At 45.4% G+C, this 17,803-nt stretch overlaps 1 protein-coding gene across 1 annotated transcript; it reads left to right on the forward strand.

Moving 5' to 3' along the window:
- Nucleotides 1–5,370: 5,370 nt before the first annotated feature.
- On the forward strand, nucleotides 5,371–15,443 carry ACER1 (alkaline ceramidase 1). Its single transcript, XM_020971463.2, has 6 exons — nucleotides 5,371–5,468; nucleotides 13,122–13,236; nucleotides 13,921–14,062; nucleotides 14,139–14,276; nucleotides 14,835–14,969; nucleotides 15,219–15,443. Exons 1-6 carry the CDS (start codon nucleotides 5,376–5,378, stop codon nucleotides 15,400–15,402), a joined length of 807 nt encoding a protein of 268 aa, XP_020827122.1. The 5' UTR covers nucleotides 5,371–5,375; the 3' UTR covers nucleotides 15,403–15,443.
- Nucleotides 15,444–17,803: the final 2,360 nt, after the last annotated feature.

Consider the following 17,803-nt stretch of genomic DNA (forward strand, 5'->3'; position numbering starts at 1 on the left):
TCCTGCTGTACTGTACTCTGCTCAGGTCACCTTTGATATATTATGTTCAGTTCAGGTGCCACATTTGAGGAAGGGCATTGATCGACTGGACAGTGTCCAGAAAAGGGCAGACTGGGATGCTCATACAAGGATTGATCCAACGGAGGCCTGGAGAAGACTTAAGGAAGACACAGTGGTTGTCTTCAAATATTTGAACGCTATCCCATGGAAGGATGTCCTGCTTGTCCCCAAAGGCAGAAATAACCCCCCCTCCCCAATCACAACTCCCAATAATTGGGAGGGGAGGAATTAGAGTAAGTTATAGGCTATAGGTTTTCTAACAAGGAAAGCTGTCTAAGAATGGAATGGGCTGCCCAAGAAAGGTAGTGATTTCATCAATGGAGGCCTTTAAGTGGAGGCCAAATGACTATTTGTCAGGGCTTCCTAATCAGTATGGATTAGACTAGATGCCTTCTGAGATCCCTTCCCATTGGGAGATTCTGTGATTCTGACTTGAATTAGAAAGGATCATGATACATGTGTATAGAGAGACAGCATTTCCACATAATAGCTCAGTTCCAGGGGCTCCCTTTTACCTTCAGAATCAAATGCAAATGCCTTCACTGGGCATTTAAAGTTTTTCCCAAACCAGCCCCTGTCTACCCTTCTGGTCTTCTCAGACACATTCTACTGCAGAACTGCACTAGATTACTTATGGTTCACACATGACCCCCCATCTCCCATTGCCAGGCCTTTGCACTGGCTGAACTCCACCCCCTCCAACCCTGCCGAACATGGTGCCCCTCCTCCTTGCCTCTCAGTTTTCCTGAATTCCTTCATGGCTCAGCTCAAAGCTTACTTTGTGCAGGAGTTTTCTTCTCAGTCCTCTCAGCTGTTAGACTGAGATTACCTTTCACTTACTTTGCTAATATCTTATATACACCTAGTTATTTCTAAATTGTTTCTGTGATTAGAATGTGAACTCCTTAGAGGCAGGGCCTTTCCCTCTCCTTTATTTGTATCTCCAGTGTTTAGCAAGTGCTTGGCACAAAGTAAATGCTTCTTGATTGATTGAAATGTATGAAAATCAAATTTTAGTATGTAAAGCTACAGAGTCACAGAACTGTGGAATCAGGGAATGCTAGAGCTGGAACGGAATTCAGAGCATAGATCAGACCTGGAAAAGACCTTAGGGGTCATCTGGTCCACCCCCGTCCTAACAGAAGTGAGGAAACTGAGGCCCAGAGAGAGGAAGGAACTTGCCCAAAGTTTTCCAAGTTAAGCAGCAGGCAGCTAGATAGCGTGGTAGATGGAGCACCGGCCCTGGATTCAGGAGGACCTGAGTTCAAATCTGGCCTCAGACACATAACACTTACTAACTGGGTGACCCTGGGAAAGTCCCTTAACCCCATTGCCTAACCAAAAACAAACAAACAAAAATGAAAAAAACCAAGTTAAGCAGCAGAGACAGAAATAGAAACCAGGTTTTATAACTCTCAAATCAGAGTTCTTTTCACCCTCTCGGGACTGGACAGGGGTAGAAAGGCTTGGTAGCTACCAAAGGTTCAGGTGGGCAAGAGGTGACCTTCCAGAAATGCTCTGACAAAGGGCTGGCAAGTTGTGTTGCACAGAGTTCTGAGTCTAGGAAGTCAGAGAGTCCAACGCAAGGTCACTGGTAAGCAAATGTCTATATCTTCCCTTCTTTCCTCCCTCCCTTCCTTCTTTCCCTCTCTTCTTTCTCTCCCATCCCTCTCTCTTATTCCTCCCTCCCTTCCTTCCTTCCCTCTTTTCTTTCCCTTCTCCTTCCTTCCTTCCTCCTTCCTTCCTTCCTTCCTTCCTTCCTTCCTTCCTTCCTTCCTTCCTTCCTTCCTTCCTTCTTTCTTCCTTCCTTCCTTCCTCAATGACTTCCCCTCTCCTCTCCACCTCCCAATAAAATATTCCCTAGTAATAAGAAAGGACAATCAAGCAAAACAAACCCATACATTGATCATGTCTGAGAAAGTGTGCTTCATTCCATACTCCAGTCCAGCACATTTCTACCTTTCCTGCCTTTCTTATAGGTCAAATTTGAGCCTGAGACTGCCTGTCCTTTATCCTGCTTATGTTACTTCTCTTGCTGAGTGTGGGTGCAGTGTCCCCTGGAAGGGCTATTCATAGGCAAAGGAGGTTCAAGATCATGTACATAGAACTGCTTTTTTTTTTTCAGGCACTGAGATCCTGGCAATGGTGCCAATGTCCAAGCAAGAGAAAAAGGTCAGTCTCGAGGTCTTCCTCCAATTCTAGCTCCATGTCTCTTCTCTCTTCTTGGAAGGAAGGAGGTGCCTTTCCCTATCTCTGCCTACCGCTGTTGGCTTGGGTGATCTCTTCAGGCAAGCCCAGCTCCTGCCAGGTCAGAGCCCCAGCTTCTTAAGAAGGAGAGACAGGTTGGGGAGCCTGCTCCAACATAAAGTTAACCAAAGGGGTCACTGTTCAGGGTTCCTTTGGGGGAAATTGGGGAGGGTGGTGCAGAAGGATTTCTTGTTAGTCTCAAGTCTAGCTCCTTCCCAAGAGCACCAAAGAATCTCATAGTGTCAGAGCTGGAAGTGCCCTAGAGATCACATCCAACCCATTTTGCAAATGGCCAACCTCAAGCCTAGAGTGGAGAAAGACTTTTCAAAGGTCACAGAGCTAGTAATTTGGAGAGTAACTACTTGAATTCACGTCTTTCAGTGCCAAATTCCAAGCCCTTTCCATTATATCTTACTGCTGCTTCATTTCATCCAACCTTACTCATTTTTCTAAGAAGGAAACTTGAGGCCCAGAGAAAAGTGGTTTGCTTAGGGTCCTAGAGGGAGATGACAAAGCCAGGATTCCTAATTTCATGAACTTAAGTCAATTCTCTTCCTACTGCTCCACAGTGCCTTAGGAAAGCCCTTAGCACCCCTTTCAGCAAAGGATGGAGCTCACTAGCCCCAAGTCTCAGGGTAGGTAGAGTTGGGCTTTGGAGGAAGGACCCAGGAAACCTTAGGGGCTCCTAGAATGGGACAAGGGAGGCCAGTTGGATCAATGGGAAAAAAGCCCACCTGAAATCTAGGAATTAGGAGATGCCTCTCTCTGCTCCTATCATGTCCAGGGTGGAGCTCCCATCCTAGGGGAGAAATCACTTACCAAACAGACTGGCAAATAGCTGGCACCTGGGGCAAGGGAAGATATCTCTTGCCTAGACCCCCTCTCTGCCAAGCAGAAACAGCACCTTGTGCAACAGACTGTGCCCAATGTCAGCCCTAGAAAGAGCTCTGAGATCCTTACAGCACTAAGTGCTTTGAGATGTCACAATGATTCTAAGATCCTATTCTGATGGCTTGAGATCATAGGACATACAACTGAAAGGGACCTTAGAAATTATGTAGCCCCACAGGATCATTTTGCAGAGAAGTTTCCTGAAGTTAAGAGAAGTCTTCTTCAGTGCCCTAAGATGAAAAAATCCCTTAGTATTCTAAATTCTTTGAAATCTCCCCTTCTAGAAGTCTTAGGAGTGCTTGGAGATCCCCGGGCTAGAATGGAGATGAACAAGAATTCTTACACTAGGCTTTGAGATTGACAAGAATGGCATCCGTACCAAACTCATCAAAGACCCCAAAGCAGTGGTGATGACCCTTAAGGCCAAACCATCTGGTGTGATAGGTTCTGCAGCCACCTGTCTCTCCTCTCCAAGCTGGGAGTCTGGCCTGGCAGGAGATCACTCAGGCCACCAGTACTATGGAAAAGGGGGAGAGCTACCTTCTTCCTTCAAGGAACAAGGGACATCTGGGACTAGGAGAGGAAGAGGGCCTAGCATTGGACCTTCTCTCCTTAAAAGAACCTCTATACTCTTAGAACACTCTCAGTAAACTCTTCGAGCCTAAGTCACTTCCTCTGTAAAATAAGCGTGGTAGAGGAAATGATTTCTAAGGTCCTGTCCAATTCAAAATCCTATGATCCTAGGATTTCAAGGTATCTTAGGACTTTAATATATTGAAGGATCTCAAAAGGCTTAATACATAAACCTCAAAGCACTTTTAACTCCAGAAGCAACCATGAGTTGTCCAACTAGGATTATATTCCTGGGGAGGGTTCCTAGGAAATGAGACTGAGCATTTATTCTTTGAGGATGGAGAACACTGGGGAAGAAAGAACAGAGAAGACAGATTGTAGAAGAGCCAGCCCATGGCCACAGCCACCCGTTAAGGGGGAGTGTTATTAAGCAAGGGTTGGGATAAGGGTTTCATCTGGAAGGAGAATTGCATTTTAAGTAAGAGAGACCTGGGTTTGAATCCTTGATCTGTCACTTACTACCCCAGTGGCCTCAGTTAATTCATTCCCTTTCTTTTTTTTCTCAATAAAACTTATTTTAATTTTTTTTCCTCCCCCTCTCACTTATGAAAACAAAACCTCATGTAAAATATGTATGGCCAAGCAATACTTATCTTGATGTTGTCCGCAATGAAAAATGTCTACTTCATTCTACATTCTGAATTCATCACCCTTCTATGGGGATGGGACATTGTTGCAATCCATTCCCTTTCTTTAGGCTTTTCCCCCCTCCAGGTCTCTCTCTCCTATAGAGAGCTATCCCTTATAACAAAGAATAAAGAAACAGCTCAGCAAAACAAGGGCATTAACCAGGTCTGATGTTATATGCAGTTTTCCTCACCTGTAGTCTTTCATCTTTGCAAAGAAGGGAGGGAGGTGCATTCTCATATCTTCCTTGGGGCCATGCTTGGACAGTATTATTTTGCAGTGTTCCATTTAGGGGTTTGTTTATTTTGGCTGCTCTTGTTTTAAAAAGTATTTATTTAAGGCCTATTGTGTGCCAGGCACTGTGCTGGGCACTGGAAATACTGAGACAAAACCAAATCTCTTCCCTCAAGGAGTTTACATTCTACTGGGGAGAAACAACAGACAAATGATGACAGACAAATATATACAAAACATTCATATGAAACAAAGACCGTGGAGAGAAAGTTACTTCTCTGGGCTTCAGTATCCTTCTCTATAAAATGAGAAGAATTGGAATAGAAGATATTTAAGATCTCTTCCAGCTCTAATAAAACCTCCGATTCTATAACTCTATCTGAGGGGTCTTCACAGTAATTTGCCCTTTGCACCTCCCCTTGCTGCTAATGTGACTGTCTGTTTCTGATTCCTGGCTAGTCCTATAGTGAGATCCCATAGACCCAGAGCTGCTAGGTTCTAAGATATTGGTATACTCAGGATGGAGCCAGAAGATCAGGTTTTTCTTCTTAATGTCTGTCAAGCCCAGATTTCCATCCTTGCCCGCCTCCCTTGGTCCCTCCCAATGGGTTCCTCCCTGACTGCTCACCTGTAAGATACTCACCTGCTCCTGCCTCCATGGCCAAAGGCAGCCCAGCAGAGACATGGCCAGCATATTCTTGTATCAGAGCTCTGAGGTCGATTGGTGTGAAAGCAACTTCCAGCACTCAAGTCTGGTGGCTGAGCTCTACAATACGGTGAGGCTGGGTGGGGGTGGTAAGTCATTCTGGGGCTAGGCCACAGCCTGGGACAAAGGTAAAATTTGCTCAGGATGCTACCCATATAGAAAGTCTGGGTGAGACTCTGGGGCATCCCAATCTGACCTGGGTTTCTTGGGTACCTCAGTCCTAGGGCCACCAAGGAGGGGATTTGAATATAAGGGGGGTACTGAGCTGGGTGTTGGGGAGGGTTATATGGGAAAAACCCAAAATGGGATGAGGAAGCCTAATCCCAGCTCTTCCATTTGTTGGCTATGTAACCTTGGGCAAATCCTTTCCTTTCTCTGAAGTCAGGCCTCATAAAATCATAAAATGTGATTTTATGTAAGGACCATTAGAACGGCCCTTATGAGTTTCATGAGTTCAGAAAGGGAGAAATAGGGGTGGTATGAGGGTCGTGGAGACCAGAGCACACCAGGAGCTTGGGCTGGGTGGAGTTGAGCCAGCCACTCAGGGAGGATCAGTTATATCTGGAGAAATTTCTTTTCCAGTCTTTCGGGCCAGAATAGATGATGGCCCCTTAGGCTTATTGTTTACCATGGACCTCTGTTAGCCCCACCTGGAGCTAGCAAAATCCCTTTCCATTCATTGGCAGTGCACAGCGATGCCTTTAGAAGGGTCTATTATTATTATCTCCAGTCTTTGGGAAAACCTCCAAAACCTTCAGCTTCTCATTTCAGTCCTCATTGTTCCTGGTGGTTGTAGAGGAGATATTTTAGGGCTGGTTGATGTCAGGAAACCTGACTTCTGAATCTAGTCTAGCTGTGTGATCTTGGATACATCACTACCTCTCTGGGCTTCATTTTCCTTCCCTGTAAACTGAGGACAAAATAGTACTTTATATTACTTTCACAGGGTTGTCAAAGCAAGGGCTTTTTAAATTTAAAGTTTGAGAGGAAGGGAGCAGTTATTAATTAACTCTGTGGCCTCTTGCTGTCTTTCCTCTTGTGTCTCCTTTTACCTGTCAGTTCTTCCCTTGTCCTCAAAGTTCCAGATGATAGGACAGAGCTTGGTGATAGCGTGAGCTGCATCCCCAAGAGTGGGAATGGGTAGCATGAAGTCAACAGTTCTCTCCATCCTGGAGAGGCATCCACCCAGGCAACCTAGAGACCAGGGATACATGTTTCTTGGGCTGGAGGCCAGGGGCAGGGCTCAGGAAGGGCTCAAATAGGGAGTGGTAGGTCACAGGAAGCTAGAGTGGTCACAAAAGCCTCCCTGGAGGAGGAAAGACTAGAAAAACTGGTGAAAGCTGGAGAGGAGAAGATGTGCCATTCTGTGCAGCCACAAGACAGAACTAGGAGCAGAAGGGGGTGGATGGGGACAGTTATGGGGAAATTTCTACCAATTAGAGCTACCTCACAGTGGACTGGGCTGTCCCTGTCACTGAGGAACCTAGTGCTGACTGCCTGTTCAAGAAGACTGTGAAAGAGATTCCACCTGGGGTAGAAGGTTGACCTTGCTGACTTGAGATCATTCTCTTTTAGCTCTTAGAGGCAGCATTGCTTAATAGAAAGGAGAGTAGATATTGAGGTAGAGGACCCGAATTTGAATCCCAATTTTCTACTTATTAGCAGTGTGACCTTGAACAAGTCATTTCTCCATTCTGGGCCTCAGTTTACCTATTTCTAAAATGAAGAACTTGGGCCAGATAGTCTCTAAGATCCCTTCCAGCATTAAATCTTATGATTCTATAAATCAGTAAAGATAGAGGTGCCCTAGATGGGGGATAGAACCTGAGAAAATGTGAGGAGGAAGCATGGCTAAACCTAGAATGTGTGGAGGGACTGGGTGAGAGAAGAGTTAGAAGATGGTGGCGCTAGGGTGACAGGACTTTAAATGCCAGTCTTATGAAATGTCTGCCCACAAACCACTTCACCTTGAGCATCAGGGTATGGCCCACCTCAGACCTAGATCTGAGACTCTGGCTTAGGACATGTCCCAGTGAATCCTGTTAGCATCACAGATCTGAGATCCCTGGATAGGCCTCCCTGCCCAGCCGCTCTCTTCCCCTTGTTTCTCAGTGGCTCAGACACTTCTCATACTGGGAAGAGAGAAGCCCAGCCCTGCTCAGTCTTAGAAATGTCTATCTAGAGAAGGAAAGAGGATTGCCCAAGATCACACAGCAAGTTAATGGCAGAGAGAGATAGGATCAGGATCCAGGTCCAACTCATTGTTATTATTCAGTTGTTTCAGACACATTTGACTTTTCATGACCCCATTCAGGGTTTTCTTGGCAAAGATACTGATGGAGTGGTTTGCCATTTCCTTCTCCAGCTCATTTGGCAGATGAGAAAATTGAGGCAAACAGGGTTAAGTGACTCACCCAGGATCAGAGAGCTAATAAGTGTCTGAGGCCAGATTTGAACTCAGATCTTTGACTCCATGCCCAGCGCTCTATCCATTGTGCCACCTAGCTGTCTGACCCATACTCATGCAACAATTCCCTCTACTATATTCCCATTAAGTGCTCATCTAAGACAGGGGCATCCAGACAGGTTATTCTACTTTGAGGCAGTTCTGCAGCTCCAGTCTCACCTTCAGCCTCCAGTCAGAACAGTCAGGGGAAGGCAGAGCAGAGGGTGCTGAGTCTGGGAGCCACTAGCATGATGGGGTGACATGACCCATTGGGAATACTTTGGGACAGCTTTTTAAAAAAAAAAACCAAGGACCTGCTCAATCAGATGCTAGATAATTAGAAGCAGTGTTGGTTCAATGGAAAGATTAGAGTTTCAGTCAGCTCTGCCACTTCCTAGCTGTGTGACTTTGAGGAAGTCACTTAACTTCTGGGCATCAGCGTCTTCATTTGTAATATGAGATTAACTAGATGACCTCTAAGGTGTGTTTCAGCATCTATGATTATCTGTGATCACACGGACAAGACCGGAGAAGGCAGATGAGGGAGAGATGCCCAGGGCAGTTGGTGCTCAGACCAGTCAGTCAGCAAGTGTTGATTAAGTGCTTATCATGTGCCAGGGGCACTCTGCCAAGCTGGAATTACAAGGAAAGACAAAAGACAAGGGACCTATAGAGCCTTCAAGTCAGGCGGAACCTCAAACTGTATCCAGTCTACCTCTTACTTATGCAGAAATGCCCTGGCAATATTCCTAAGTACTCACCCAGCTGCCATTGGAATGCTTCCAGGGAGAGAGAGCTCTCAATCTCCTAAGGACACCTATTGCCTTTTTGGACAGCCCTGCTAGGAAGTTAAATCTTCCACTCTGAAACATCACAGCCAATTCTGCCCTCTGGAACTGAGCAGAATGAGTCTAATCATTCTGTGTGACAGCTCTCCAAACCAGTCCAGGATGAATACTGCCACCAAGGGGGTAGCCAGGTGGCTCAGTGGATAGACTGCTGGCCCTGGGGTCAGGAAGACATGCATTCAAATCCAGCCTCTGACACATACTAGCTGTGTGACCCTGGGCAAGTCAATTAATTTTGTCTGCCTCAGTTTCCTCCACTATAAAATGTGAATAATGATGGCACCTGTCTCTTAGGTTGTCATAAAGATCAAACGAGAAGAAATTTATGAAATTTTTAGCACATAGAAGGTGCAGTATGAATGTTAGCTATTATTATTTCCAGTTCTTTCAATGAATCCTTGTTTGTCATAGTCTCGATTCTTTTCACTACTGTGGTTTGTTCTCTTTATACACTCCAGATTTTCAAGATTCTTCTTAAAATGTGCCCTCAGAATTCAAAACAAGACTGCAGATGAGGTAGTGACCAGGGTGGGGCTTGAGCCAGGCCTCTGAAGATGGTTAGGTTTGTCCAGTCCTCTACGAAACCTTCCTGAGCACCACTCTCCACCTCCACCCCCCGGGTGAACCTGTGCTTTGGCCTTCTCCGACACTGACTGTACCCAAGCCTCCTGTGGGATCTTGGGACTATGAACTTCCAGAGGCAGGAAACTGGATTGTTGATCTCTGAACAGATATAGGCCCCCACAGAGCCTAGCACATAATACTCTGTCAGACCTAGGATCTCACGGATGCCTCTGCTTCTTCTAATGATTTAGATCCCAACCCATCCGCATCCCATCATGTGGGATTCTTGTCTGAATCTCCCCACAAATACTTAACTGAGGATTTACCCGATGCATTGCAGGGCTTCCTGCTGTTCTTTCGAGTTCTGTGGATACCAATGCGGTGCTCAGGCAGTCCAACTGTTATCTCTTGGTCTTACTAAATAACCAACCATCCTCTTTTTTCTGGTTATGAATATCATAATTTAATTGTTCTATTTAAATTAATATTTTTATTGATATCTTTCATTTTTCCATTTCCAAGTATACCTGCCTTTCCACTCACTTACCCTTCCCTACCACCTAAAGAAAGCCAGTCACAGTAAAAACAACCCACACAGTGACCAAACCTGACAGTGTATGCAATGTTCTGTACTCATAGACCTCTTCAAGGAAATGAGAAAGAAAAGAGGAACGTATGTTTCCTCAGTTTTCATCTGATTTGATCCTACATATGTGTTCTCATGACACGTCTTCATCTGAAACATGATGCAGCCTGCTTAAACTCACTATACATCTTTTTATTGCCCTTTGGAAAACCTGTAAATATGATCCTTCTGAGATCATGGTGTTCTACTGCTTGCCGTCACATGACATCACCAGAAGACATCCTGGTCAAGGAGAAGAGCTTTTGTGGCAGCAAGCACCTTGAGATCACTAAAAGTGCTGGGCCATCCCATCCAACCTGATCTCTTTCTATTCAATCTAGACCCAGTTCATTATCCATTGGTAATGCCTCTGAGATCTCTTTCTTAATGGACTAACTCAGTAGTCTTCATGTCATAAAATGGGAAATATGTATTTTTATCCACTTTGTTTTTCCACTGTGGATGGTTAGTGCAATGCCATTCAAATGATTATGAATTTCTTGGTAAAGCTTCATGCTATTCCAGGGCCCGATTCAATTTATCCAATGTCATCACCAAATAGTAGTACTTGGGGACTCTTCTTATCAAAAGACAATATTTCTTTTATTTAGACTCAGAGAAAAACATTCTCCATGACACTGAGGAATACTTTTTTGTGGATATAATTATTTAATACCTCACTTGATGTTGGAATTCAATGGACATTGAAGAAAACTATCTTTGTGGTCACACCTGTCACGAAATATATTTAAATAAAGTTTTCTTTTTTATTGTTATGAACTTGACAGATGAAAACAGTTATGGTCATTTCTCAAACAAAGAAGAGCTAAAAAAGGATTATATAAGAAATCTGGTATCTTATGCCACAAAGGTTTTTTTGTTTTTAACATGGTAAATTTAACACAGTAGTTCCAAAAAGGTTCTACTTGTCTGCATCTCTGAACTTCCACTGTTCTCTTTGTTATAGTTTTTTAAATGTTTGATTCATTTCTTTCTTTTCTTTCTTTACTTTTTTTAGGGCATCATCATCACTACTCTCTTTCTTTTCCCCTGTAACTGACCTTTCACCCAAAAAATAAAATTCCCTCCCATATAACAAATAAATGTGGTCAAACAAACACAAATTGATGCACTTGGCTGTCTCAGAAAACCTGAGTCATTTGGCATCTCTGGCACATTAGCTCTTTGCCAAGAGGCAGGAGAATATTTATCTCCCTGAGTTCAAATTTGACCTCAGACACTTATTAGTTGTGTGACCCAGGGCGTCTGTAAAATGAGCTGGAGAAGAAAATGGCAAACCACTCCAGGATCTTTGCCAAGAAAACCAGAAAGGGAGTCACAGAGAGTCAGACATGACTGAAAAACAACTAAGCAAGAATAACAATAAGTGGCCATCTGGCCTCTGCTTGAAGACCTCCAAGAAGGAGAACCCATGACTTCTCAAGACAACTCATTCCACTGTTAGTCAGCTAGAACTATGAGAAAATGTTTCCTCATGGTAAGTCTAAATTTGCATCCCTTCACCTTTCACCTGTGGCTCCCGATTCTGCCTTCTGGGGCCAAATAGAGCAAGTTGAATCTGTCCTCCACACGACAAGCCTACAGGTACTGGAACAGAACCCTTGTGGCCCGCTGTCTTCTGTTTCCCAGGCCAAACAAATCTGAGTCTAGCAACTGATCTTCATATAACATGACTAGAAGCCCTTCGCCGTCTTGGGTGCCCTCCTCTGGAAGCTCTCCAGCTTCCCAGTGTGCCCCAAACCAAACACAAGAGGAGGACAAGAGACAGAGAGACATCTTAATTCCTGGAACTCTAATGCCTCTCAATGCAACCCAGGGTCGCTCTGCTCTTTGGGGAGTCCACATTGTGCTGTTGATTCATATTAAGTTTGTGTACCACTAAAACTCTAAGTTTTGGGGGGGGGGTTAGGCAAGTGGGGTTAAGTGACTTGCCCGGGGTCACACAGCTAGTAAGTGTCAAGTGTTTGGTCTGAGGCCGGATTTGAACTCAGGTCCTCTTGACTTCAGGGCCATTGCTGTATCCACTGCACCACCTACCTGCCCCCAAAAGTGGTTTGTTGTTTTTTTTTATTTATATTTTTTATTCAGACAAACTATTCTCTAATCATATCTACCAAATCCTATACTTGTAAAGTTGGAATTTTGTAACCAAATGTAAGACTTGACATGTAGCTCTGTTCAGTTTCATCCATTTAAATTCAGCCCGCTGCTCTAGCCTGGCATTAAATGACATCCCTTCATGGGGAAAACAACAATAACAGATAATATTTATCTAGTGCTCTCTACGTACCAGGTTCTGTGCTAAACACTTTACAATTATTATCTTATTTGATCCTCACAATAACCCTGTGAGGTAGGTGCTGTAATTATCCCCATTTTACAGATGAGGAAACTGTGGCAGATAGAACTTGGCCAGGGTCACACAGCTAGTTTATTGTTTGAGGCTGGATTTGAACTCAGGACTTCGTGACTCCAGATGTGGTCCTCTATCCACTGTGCCACGTAACTACCACCACAACAAAAAGAACAGCTCCTCCTGCCCCACAGTGTTATTGTTATTACAAATCACAGCAGGGAGAGGCAACAGGTGGCTGATCATTTTCTCTGACAATGCCTTTGACCATTTCCTCTGTCAGTCAAGAAGCTCTGATTGCAAGTCATTTTCTGTTAGCATAAAGAGATTGCAATGGAGGACAGTTAGGCTGCAAACTCCTTGCAGTGGGCCTTGGAAGCAGGACAGGGCAGCTTGGTTCTTCCAAGTCAAAAAGAGGGGCTTCTCACCCTGTTAAAAAAATGTTAAATAGGAGGGCAGCTAGACGGCACAGTGGATAGAGCACCTGCCCTGGAGTCAGGAGGACCTGAGTTCAAATCCGGCCTCACACACATAACACTTACTAGCTGTGTGACTTTGGGCAAGTCGCTTAACCCTGATTGCCTTAAAAAAAAATGTTAAACAGGATAGGGCCAAGCACAGGTCCCTGAGGCCCTCCATGGAGGTCTCCTGCCACATTGACCTCAAACCATTGCCAACTACTCTTGAAAACAAGATGAGGGGGAGTGACAGGCCTGTTAATAGATTGACAGATGGGTTTGCAACTGATGATTTGGGACATAACTGATAGATTAATAGACAGACTTCTATTTGGTGTGACAGGTGAGTGGAAGGATTTTTGGGTTGGGCATCCCAACTTGACCTTGGACATGGTTGTTATTTCACAGGTCAGCAATGTCCCCTTCTTCATCATTGGGCCTCTCATGATATACCTCATGCATCCTTATGCCCAGAAACGCTCCCTCATCGTGCACCTGCCTTGGGTCCTCTACATTTTAGTAGGTATGTTCGTCCCACCCCCTGGATACTCTGGCCATCTCCCTGGTTATAGGATCTTCTGATCAGGGTCTCCACAGCCCAGGAAGCCTCTTCTTAAGGTTTCCCTGACATAGGGGTTTCTGGCTATCTCTTGCTCTGGGATCCTCTGGTCAGCATTTCCTTTATCCTGGGGTCCCATGGTGAGTATCTCCCTGATCCATATCTGCCTGGCTCTGGCATCCCCTAGTCAGTATCATTCCAACTCTTCTTTCTCCATAGATCAGAATTTCCCAGGATATGGAGTCAACTGGTCAGTGTTTCTCTGTTACTTGGGTCTCTGGAACCAGGCAGGTGATGCTTGGCTATTTGTAATGGAAATAAACCTGAAATTGGAGTAGAAGACCTATATTCAAATCTCGGCTTTGCCATTTATAGCCTTGGTGACTTTTCCCATTTCTGGACCTCAGTTTCCTAATCTGTAAAAGGAGTTTGGATTTCTAAGGTTCGTTCTAGCTATAAGCTCTAAGTCCTGTAATCCTAAGAATAGTATGGACCTGGCATGTCTGAAAGCATTCCCCCACACCACCCTCCTAGTGAATAGGAATTAATGATTCTTTCCTGGTAGGGGAAAAGAATGGGAATCAGAAAAGACTTCTTTGAAGACCAAGAAGTGCCCAAGTCCAGACTTCTGAATCTTGTTGGTTCTAGGCCTGTTCTCTGTGTACTTCCACATGACGCTGAGCTTCTTGGGACAGATGCTGGATGAGCTGGCCATCCTCTGGCTACTGACGACATGCTATTGTATCTGGTTTCCTTCCTGCTACTTTCCCGCTTTCTTGAAGAAGGACAGGTATAAAGGGAGGTGGCCAGCCTGGGTCTTTGCCCTCTGCCCTGCCTGACCTCATCCCTCCTCCTCTGGGCTACAGGTCCCAATTCATTTGCCTGGTCTTGCTCATCTCAATCACAATCACCTTCCTGGCCTTCGTAAAGCCAATTGTCAACGCCTATGTGCTCAACTCTACTGCGCTGCACATTTGCTACTTTGTGAGGATGGAGTACAAAAAGTGAGTGAAGCCTGGTTCAGCCAGCCAGATGACTAGGGGAGGGATAGAAGGGAGGGAGGGAGGGAAGAAGGAAGGAAGGAAGGAAGGAAGGAAGGAAGGAAGGAAGGAAGGAAGGAAGGAAGGAAGGAAGGAAGGAAGGAAGTGGCCACAACTATGTCCACTGAGACCCCAACCCCAGAAATCCCCCCACCTTGTCAATATACCAACACAGAGACAAAGACCTTGTCAAAGCATAGAGCCACCAGCAGGATCAAAGGATTTTAAGTTGGAAGGGTCCAAGAGGTCATATTCATCCAAACCTCTCATTTTACAGATAAGGGTAAAAAGACAGACAGATGTGCATGTGCCCCTCTCCCACCACCACTCCAGACACATAAAGAAACAAATACGTGCAGATACACAAATGCTGACACATGCTCCCAAAGAAGTCATCCTCCTGCACCTAGGAGTTCTGTTCTCCCACTGTGGGCCCCCCCCCTCAACTCCTTTACCTGTGGTTGGGGGAGGTTACATTCTAGGAATTGACACTGCGTAGCCTCATCTCCATATGATCCCCAGGAAAAACGCCCAAGTGAATCATATGATTGTGATGTCTGTGACCTGGTGGTCATTGGCTCTGTCCATCTGGATATGTGACCGGGTATTCTGTACCTTCTGGCAACAGATCAATTTCGCCTATTTGCACAGCTTCTGGTAAGGGCCATACTGGGACTAGGGTCATGGGTTGGCCAATCTGAGAGGTCGCAAATATGGAAAAGTCCCTAGTAGTGGGCAGGGAGGAGGTCTCCTGGAGAGGCTGGGAGAAGGGTGAGTTTGTGAGAAATTATAAGGATCTGGGATTATGGCAGTTTGGAGGGGGTCGTATGGGATGGGATGTCTTCAGGAAGGGATGAATTCATAGAGGTTTGGGAATGCCCTCACTTCTTTTACCTGTTCCTCTAGGCACATCTTTATCAGCCTGGTGTTCCCATATGTAGCGGCTGTCTTAGTTCTTTTGGATGGCCAGTATGAGATGCAGGATAACTCTCTGGAAATCCACTACTGGCCTCGGGATGAGTGGCTTGTGGGGCTGCCCTATGTGACCTTAAAGGACAAGAAGGTCAACAGTGGGGGCAAGAACTGCTGATGGCTCCAGGGCTTGGAATAGCAGGTCTGTGGGGCCAATGGGACCAGGTAGGAGAATCTGGGCTAGGGAAGGAGCCCTCCATCCAGTAGACAGAGACCTCAGGCTGCTTTTGGTCTAGTTCAGGGGTGGGGAACCTGGCACTGAAAGAAGCAGGATTGGGGTTCAGAGTACTTTGTTCCCATGTTACAGGAACCAGCCCCTCCAGAAAGGAAACCACTGGGGAGGCTGTAGATGGGAAGGGTCCCCTAACAGTGGTGTCCGTGATGTCTATGGGTATAGTGGAAAGGACAACGGACTTGAGTTCACAGGACCTGGCTTTGAATCTTGGCTCAGTTGCTAACTTACCATCTCATCCTGGATAAGTCAATTCTCTCTCTGATCCTCAGAAAGGTTATACCTCTTAGGTTCCTTCCACTTCCAAGTATTATCATCCTTCTGACCCTGGACTCTTTCTCTACTTGGCTTCATATGTTTCTCTAACTTACACACACACACACACACACACACACACACACACACACACACATAAACCAGCCTGAGGCCTTGTACATGCATGCATACAAATGGATGTTGAGTCTCAACCCTGACATCAACTTACTGTGTGACCTTGGCCCAGTCCCTTCCCCTCACCAAGTTTTAGTTTCTCCACCTATAAAATGAACGTTAGATTCAACGGTCCCTAATGGTCCTTCCAGCTCTAAATCCTCCTCCTCATTCTGGTTATGAAGACAGTGTCTAGGGAGGAAAGTCTTATCTCTCTGAGATATGGCAGAGACAAAAGGAGAATGGGACAGAATAGGGATAATGAAAAGAAGCATTGGATTTGGAGTCAGGGAGATTTGAGATCTAATTCCGGTTCTATTACTGATTACCTGTGTGACCCTAGGCAAGTCCCTTCTCCTATCTGGGCCTCAGAATCCCTATCAAACAAGTAGATTGGGTTGGACCTCTTGGCCCTCTTGGAAGTCTCAATTTCATGAAATCCTCGCCTTGTACCTACAGAGGCCTTACCTGTGGTCCTGACTAAAAACAGGGAAATGATCCTTAGGGTTCCAGCTCTCCATCTCTTCTCTCTTTCTCCCTTTTCTCTTCTATCCTCCCACTCCTCTCAGATTTACCCCATACAGTTCACTCCTCCAGACCTAATACTTCTCTCTAGCTGTTTAGCCTTTGATGCTGGGAGATGTTGGATGGTGAGGGCAGTCTGGGAAGGGGGCTAGACAAGAGAAATCACAAGTTACAAGAAGATCCCTGCCTGAAGTTGGATGTGGACCCATCTGTGTTTGAGTTGGTCAGGGATCAATCACTCATAGGGCTTCAAGGCCTCCATATCAATATTCGATCACTTCCATGTTTCTGAGACCTATGTCTGTGTTCCTGGTCACTTTCCCTGAAGTGACCTCCAGGCTTCCTCCCTCTTCCTCCCCCACAATGTCCCTACCTCCCAGATTAACAGGATTGCAGAATCTTAGAGTTGGAATGAGGCCATCTGAGCAGGAATGCCATCCCTAACAAGTTGCCACCCAGTTTGGTGGCCCCAGCTAATGGTCCTTATCTCTAATGGCCCTAGATGTCTTCTTAGCATTCCCTTGTTGACCCCTGTGTCCCTCATCCAGTTTTCTCTCCTCAGCATCTACCTCTCCTCAGTGTACCTGACCATAGCATCATAGGAATCCTTGAGTCTTGGAACTGGCACAAACTTCAGAAGGCCGTCTACCTGAGCAGGAATTCTCTCTCCACTGTTCCCAAAAGTGACCATCCATCTCCACTCAAAGACCTCCAGGGATGAGGAACCCAGCTTCTTCTGAATCAGTGCATTCTACTTTGGGATAGCCCAGGGTGTTGGGAATTTTTCTCTTCAATGAATGGCAATTTCCCCTTGAAATGATGGCCTTGCTTTGCTCCTACTTCCTCTGTAAATGGTCAAGTGGAGCAGGTCTTAGTCAATCTCATACTCGAAGATGGCTCTCATGTCCCTCCTAAAGCTTCCCTGTCTCTAGGCTAAGTGTCTTCAGTTCCTTCATATAATTCTCCTATGACAGAGTCCCCAGTCCTTTTATCATCCTAGGTCCCTCCTCAGGACCTAGCCCAGTTTGTCAATGTCCTTTACAAAAGATGGCCCTAGAATTGAACACAACAATGGAAAGAGTTCCAAGATTTGGAGGCAAAGGACCTGGATTCAAATTCTGGTTCTGTCTTATCTGTGTGATCTTGGGAAAATCATTTCCCTCTTGGCCTTTGTTTCCTTTCTATAAAATGAAGGAGTTAAATTAGAGACTCCTGAGGTCAAGCTCAGCCTTCAATCTGGTATCCCATGTAACAGATGGGAGAGCTCAGCAAGGTGGTTGTCCCTTGCTCTGGATACTACTCTTCAATGAAGACAGCATAAGGCTGCATTCCT

Source organism: Phascolarctos cinereus, unplaced genomic scaffold (assembly GCF_003287225.1).
Source record: "Phascolarctos cinereus isolate Bilbo 61053 unplaced genomic scaffold, phaCin_HiC Scaffold_4;HRSCAF=312, whole genome shotgun sequence".
In the NCBI taxonomy this organism is placed as follows: domain Eukaryota; kingdom Metazoa; phylum Chordata; class Mammalia; order Diprotodontia; family Phascolarctidae; genus Phascolarctos; species Phascolarctos cinereus.

Coding starts and splice junctions, on each gene's coding strand:
- ACER1 (XM_020971463.2), top strand. CDS start 5,376: ATGGCCAGCATATTCTTGTATCAGAGCTCTGAGGTCGATTGGTGTGAA. Junction 5,469..13,121: donor TGGCTGAGCTCTACAATACG/GTGAGGCTGGGT, acceptor GTTATTTCACAG/GTCAGCAATGTCCCCTTCTT. Junction 14,277..14,834: donor GTGAGGATGGAGTACAAAAA/GTGAGTGAAGCC, acceptor TATGATCCCCAG/GAAAAACGCCCAAGTGAATC.